Consider the following 6,461-nt stretch of genomic DNA (forward strand, 5'->3'; position numbering starts at 1 on the left):
ATGAAATGGAAATGAAGCATTAAATTGCATGAGTATGTATCGGGTCTCGCAGGCCCTAATTATTATGATTATAATATTTTGAGGATATATTGTGAAAAGTTATAGAAACATGTTAATTATTTTGAAAGTTTTAATTTTGATGAAATTTTGTAACTCGGTTAAATACGTTTACAAGTGTATGTGTTTTGGTAATGCCTCGTACCCTATTCCGGTGTTGGATACGGGTAAGGTGTGTTACAGATATAATTTATTTAGAATGTATAAGGTAGTTTTAGTAATTTATAGATTGAGTCGAGTTAATTTATTATGTTAATTCAATTACATATTTAAATAATAATAAAATATATAACTTTAAAAATATTTTTATTTAAATAAAAATTAAACTATTTAAATTATAAAAAAATAAAAACAAACTAAACAAATAAAGCAAGAAACCCCCCCACTAAAAAAAACTCAAATTCCAGTAAAGAAACAAAAAAATAAAAAACGAAGTACAACGAAAAGGGTAAGGGGAGAAAACCAAAGAAGAAAGGAGGACGAAAACAAAGCGAGAAAAGGAGAGGCAAATTCAATCTATACTGCCCAACTGAATTAGAAGGAAGAATAAAATATTTGATTTAATTTGCAAACAAAGAAAAAAGAAGAGCCTATAATTGATGGGAGTTTCGACTGACGACGATATCCGGCACCCGTGAATTGAATGAAAGTTTTAACTTTTCCTCAGTCGGAAGATGGTCGATAGACCACCATTGTATCCGGCATTTGAATCGGTTTTCTTCAAGGTTTCAACTCCAACATAAAATTGTTTTCTAAAACAAACTTCTCTCTCTTTTCTTTTGTTTTGCTTTTTCAAATCTGGGAGAGTATATCGTGGCCGTCCGATTGGGATTTTCGATCATGGTGATGAGAGCTTGGATGGTGGTCGAAAAAGCTAGGAGGATCGTACGGACGGCTTTTTTTATGGTGGCGATGTTGGCGTCACTTCTAGCTTCGTCTCTGCCGTTGCTGGTGGCGATATGCGACATCGCGGTCCCTTTCCTTTTACTCTCAAGCTTCACGTGCGTCACGTGCTACAGTTTCCACGAGCACCTTCGTCGTTATGCTTTCAAAAACTCCTTAACTGATATCCCTCTCGTCTCCATCCTCAGATCTATAATCATAACTTGTACGATTCCATTTTTAATAACTTTTTAGCAACAAAAAAAAAAAAACTGCTAATTCAAAATTTCTCATTCTTTTGTTTTCTGGGTTATAATTGGCAGGTGTATATTCGTTGTGTGACGGTCCAGCGTTATCCCATGGATCATACTTAGGAACGGTTACTTTATGTTCATTCCTTTCGATTCTCGTACTTTCGGTTAAAGCATGTGTTTTTACGGTGATTTCTCAAATAGAGGCAGGGGCGGATGCAGAGGCATCGCCGGCTTATTCCATTGCAAAGCAAAGGCTTCATTTGAAGAAATCATGGGGGATGCCTGTTTTGTTTCTTTCCTCGGTAGTTTTCGCACTTGGTCACACTGTAGTTGCGTATAGAACAAGTTGTAGAGCAAGAAGAAAGCTTTTGCTTCATCGAGTTGACCCCGAAGCGGTAAGTTTTCGTGCTTTTCATTTCTGGTTCAGTTTCAATTTTTTTTGTGTTTTTGTTTACATAAGGTAGCATTTCGTTATTGCTTTCGCTACTCTTTCTTTTTTCCTTTCTTTCGCCAGAGGCAAAATCCAGAAGATAAGTTAAAGTTTGGATTTTTTTCCGACAACTAAATGCATGATTTTACGTAATATATTGAAATTAAAGTTTTTCTTTTGTTTTGTTTCTTTTCAACAACAATTAACTTTGCTTTCTGACTCAAAAAGCTAGCTTTAATTTTTTTTTCATAACTATTCGAAGTTAATCTTTTAATGATTCTTTTGCATAATAAAAATGCATTATTTTTTTTTACGATAACATGAACTTATGTTAGAACTAATTTTGCATTTTAGTCGCTTGTTTCTGTTTAGTCTATAGTGATTTTGCTTTCTATCATTATCTTTATCTTTTTGTTTTTTAGCAATTATTTTGGGCATAATATTTAAGCGGCAAATAGCAATAACGAAATGGATTCCAAAAGATTTGGTTATCTTTTTCCATGAATTTAAGTTTGATTTTTCTTTTTCTAAATTTATTGAGAAAGAAACTGAAATTCAGTGGTTTTAGCTGTTAATCTTCAAACTTCTATTGTTTTTCTTATTTTTGATAAGTGAAACAAATATTTATTGTTTCTCTAAGTACAACTGAATGTATTTTTCATTCCATGAGATATAAGCCAGTAGTTTGATTTTACATAGCTTAGACTAATGCAACTGCAGTGCCCTTTATAGCTGTTTTTGGTTCGTATTGATATTATTTTTTGTAGTAACATTCAAGTTATTGCAGGTTCTTTCATGCAAAAATGTTTTCTCTGGCTTTCAGAAGGTTCCCCGATCTCCCACTCCCTCTGCAGGGAGAACTCCAAAAAGCGATAGTGAAACAAGGAGAAAGCCTTTTGGGCAATCTCGCGATGAAGGGGAACTCCCTGTTAGATTACTTGCTGACCTAGATAGTTTATTCATTAAATTGCAAGGGGTTACCATTCATTACAAGCTCTGCTTTCCTGGTTCACCCCCTAGGTGTTTGTCATCCACTACCTTTCTAGAACCTAAAGTTAGTTCTACATCCCAAGTAACTCCTGGAAAGCTAAAGTTTGATAGGCAAGCACTTAGTGTGTTGCCAAAGACGCAATATAACCATCTTCATAGAAGCTATAGCAATCAATTCCACAGCTCTTCACTCTATGCTCCATTGTTGGATGGTTCCCCAAACTCTCCTGTTCTTTCTGAAGATATTCCTGTTTTAAGCCTTGAGGATTCAATTGCACAAGCTGAGACAAGTCATTTGAACTCTGGGACTTTAGAGCAAGATATAGAGGCAAATGTCCAGTTTGGCATTGTTTTAGTGCATGGGTTTGGAGGGGGAGTCTTTTCTTGGAGGCATGTGATGAGAGTGCTTGCTCGCCAGGTTGGTTGTTCAGTTGCTGCTTTTGATCGCCCTGGCTGGGGATTGACTTCTAGGCCAAGCAGAAGGGATTGGGAGGGAAAAGAGTTGCCAAATCCTTACAAGCTCGAAACTCAGGTCTGGTTAGGCACTCTTTTAAATGTTACTTGGTTCTTGTGAGTGAGCTGCATTTCTGGTGCTGAGGATGAATTACCAAGTTAAATGCCTTAAATTGTTTGCTTGTGCCATGTTTATAAACAGTTCTTTATGAGCGCTCTAGGCCTTACATTACACATAAAATACTAGAAGATCTTTTTGAGTTTTTAAGGACTTTCTTTCTGTATCTTTGTATATGAAGTTAATGACCTGTTATTTTCAGGTTGACTTGCTTCTTTCCTTTTGCTATGAGATGGGATTTTCTTCAGTGGTGCTTGTTGGCCATGATGATGGAGGCTTGCTTGCTTTGAAGGCCGCACAAAAAGTCCAAGCCTCAATGAATTCTTTCAACGTGAGTGAGCTTTCATGATATTATCAGTCTGGATGATTTAGACAACAAAATTTATCTTTACTTATATCCAGTATTTTGATCTAATGTTTCACTTACTCATTGGTGCTTTTATGGGTGCATAGCTACTTCATCTGTGAAATAAGAAAAATCTTAGGGCTGCCTCTAATAAAACCTTGTTTTGTCAGAAACAGCATATTGTCAAATAAACAAAAAGGAATTCCATTTGTGTTGAGCCTGGAAGAGTAATTTGTAGAAGGGACTGGTTTGGTTGTTTTATTGTGGAGATTTTTTAAGGAGTCTCAGATATTCTCTATATGTTTTATTACAAGCATCATTTTGCCAATTTGACCTCTATTGACAACTTTATGTCAGGTAGGTAAACCCCCATGAATATTTACTAATGAATCCAAATAAAGAAGGATAGAAAAATTAAACCTTGGTATGTTTAAGTCCTTCTTTGCTCACTGAAAGGAGTGGCATTTTACATGGAGAGTAAACAGACCAAGAAGAAAACATCTAGAGGGGAGGATGTTTATTTATTTATTCTTGTCAGCTTTCCTGTTTTAATAGACTGGTTCCTGATGTTTGAAGAAACGTAGTTGTGGTTTTGACTTACTGGAATATAACACAATTAAAAGATCATTAAATTTGGAAGAATACACCTAGAGAAAAATGTTCAGTTATTTATTCTTCTCAGATTTTCTATTTCAATTTATTGGTTCCTGATGAGTAATGTCTAAAGATTTTATTTGTGATTTAACTAACAGAATATTGCACATGAGGTTTAAGTTAGATATTCACAAATTTGTAGCTGTATACTGGAGTGTTAGTTCTCATTGAAATTCCAAATTATATGCTTAACATTTTGTGAGATATTCTTTTAAATGTTTATGACCCATTTCATCTCTGTTAGTAGGAATGGCTTAAAATGATTAAGCTCGGTTCTTACTGTTTATCCTCTGTTGATTTGGTGGTTTACCCAGATTAAAATCAAAGCAGTTGTTTTGCTAAGTGTTAGCTTGTCAAGAGAAGTTGTCCCTGCCTTTGCAAGGATACTCTTGCGCACTTCACTTGGGAAGAAGCACTTAGTTCGTCCGCTTCTCCGAACAGAAATTACACAAGTGGTGAATAGGCGTGCTTGGTATGATGCAACTAAGTTAACAACTGAAGTTTTGAACCTTTATAAGGTATATGTTCTGCAAAATTAAAAGTAGAATTGTTATCTTGCATATGAATGAGAGAAAATCTGAGAAGATGTTGTAGAATCAGGGCATCGGAGTCTCAACTGTATTCATTTTACTTTTGAAACAATGGTCTATGTTGCAAAATGAGTAAGGGTTTCTTCAAAAGAAACCATGTCAAAACCAAAAAGCATAAAAGTTCCAGGGTTAGTGCACATATGCAGAATGATGACATTGACAAAAAGTACAAATTTCTGCATTTGGATGGATTGATTTTCACAAGTCTCCGTGATTGCCTAACTTATAAACCTTAAAATTGAAAGAAAAACAAGGGGAGAGCAATTTCCATCTGTATTACTACAGTTCTATAAGCATAAGAACTAACACACAACTACTATGAGGAAAATTTTGTAGCTTTTTTTAGGCTCCTGAAATTGCATGATATCTACTAGTTTGAAGTTTCAGTTTGTTTACCTATTTGATTTGCTGAATTCATCTTGCTTCAATCAGGCCCCACTATGTGTAGGGGGTTGGGATGAAGCACTTCATGAAATATGCAGGTTGTCACATGAAACAATCCTTTCACCACAGAATGCGACATCGCTTTTAAATGCTGTTGAAGAGATGCCGGTATTGGTCATTGCTGGTGCTGAAGATTCCCATATTTCTCTTAAATCTTCTCAGGCCATGGCTTCAAAACTTGTAAATTCTGTATGTAATCCACTTCAATTTCTATCCTCTATTCTCAAAATTTGAATATTCCAAGGATGGGCAATCTTCTTGGCATATCATTCTTTTTCTATTCCGAGTTGTAGTTTTTTCAAGAAATTTAAATTCTTTCACACAAACTCTGCTAAATTCCTTGTTGAGTGTTCACCTCAAAACAATGTTCTTGTCTGGACAGAATGTAGCCTGTTTCAGGGTTTTGTTACTTAATTAAATGTATTGTTCACTAAACAACTACCTATCCTGTGTTGCTGATGTTGCTATGTTTGTTGCCATGCAGAGGCTGGTTGCAATATCCGGGTGCGGCCATCTTCCGCATGAGGAATGCCCCAAGGCATTACTTGCAGCTATTTCACCTTTCATAAGCAGATTGCTAATCCAAACCAGAATTGCAAAGAGTCAGTAGGACACCTTTTTAACTTACGTAAGTAGGAGCTTTCTATCATTTTTTTTACTTTTGATTTTTCCTTCCACATCCCCCCTTTTCTTTACTTAGTTTCCAAACAATTTACCCCGAAAGGAAGAGAGAAAATTGGAGCTTTTTTTTTGGGTAATTTTGATGTGTTCTGAGCCTTTTACCTTAACCCCTAATTCTGAGGGGTGTTTGTTTGTATGTAGAGTTTTCTCACTTGTAATTTTCTTTTACATCTTTTGTTTTCCTTCTTTCTGATTTTGGGTTGTCCTTAACAGTGTTAAGTATCAACTAGTGATGCAATGTTTGACAAGTTAAATATTATTTGCCACGTAAAAGGAGTGGCAAAATGGCAGTATTTGTACATATCTTTTCTCAATATTAGCAATGAATACATATGAGCATTGTGTCAACATTCCAAGATATTTTGGATTTTGGACAGAATTTGTTTCTTGGTTTTAATTTATTTTGATTTTGGACATATGAGCATTGTGTCACCACTTTGAAAATTGTGCATAAAAAAAAACACTTAAAGTTGGATCGATCTTAAATGACTCAATCATATTTTTCTTTAGATTGAGATATGTTATTTTACTGAAAATGATTATTATAATATTTCTTTAAAAT

General features: G+C 35.0%; 1 protein-coding gene across 1 annotated transcript; it reads left to right on the forward strand.

Moving 5' to 3' along the window:
- Positions 1-443: 443 nt before the first annotated feature.
- On the forward strand, positions 444-6,249 carry LOC107906471 (uncharacterized). The gene is made up of 7 exons (XM_016833466.2): positions 444-1,165; positions 1,263-1,588; positions 2,411-3,145; positions 3,387-3,515; positions 4,499-4,702; positions 5,207-5,407; positions 5,703-6,249. The coding sequence occupies exons 1-7, from the start codon at positions 898-900 to the stop codon at positions 5,826-5,828; spliced, it is 1,989 nt and encodes a 662-aa protein (XP_016688955.2). The 5' UTR covers positions 444-897; the 3' UTR covers positions 5,829-6,249.
- Positions 6,250-6,461: the final 212 nt, after the last annotated feature.

Source organism: Gossypium hirsutum, chromosome A05, assembly GCF_007990345.1.
Source record: "Gossypium hirsutum isolate 1008001.06 chromosome A05, Gossypium_hirsutum_v2.1, whole genome shotgun sequence".
Taxonomy (NCBI): domain Eukaryota; kingdom Viridiplantae; phylum Streptophyta; class Magnoliopsida; order Malvales; family Malvaceae; genus Gossypium; species Gossypium hirsutum.

Excerpts from the sequence above, each read along its gene's own strand:
- LOC107906471 (XM_016833466.2), top strand. The coding sequence starts at position 898 with ATGGTGATGAGAGCTTGGATGGTGGTCGAAAAAGCTAGGAGGATCGTA. Across the intron at positions 4,703-5,206 it reads AAGTTTTGAACCTTTATAAG|GCCCCACTATGTGTAGGGGG; the intron begins GTATATGTTCTG and ends TGCTTCAATCAG. Across the intron at positions 5,408-5,702 it reads CTTCAAAACTTGTAAATTCT|AGGCTGGTTGCAATATCCGG; the intron begins GTATGTAATCCA and ends GTTGCCATGCAG.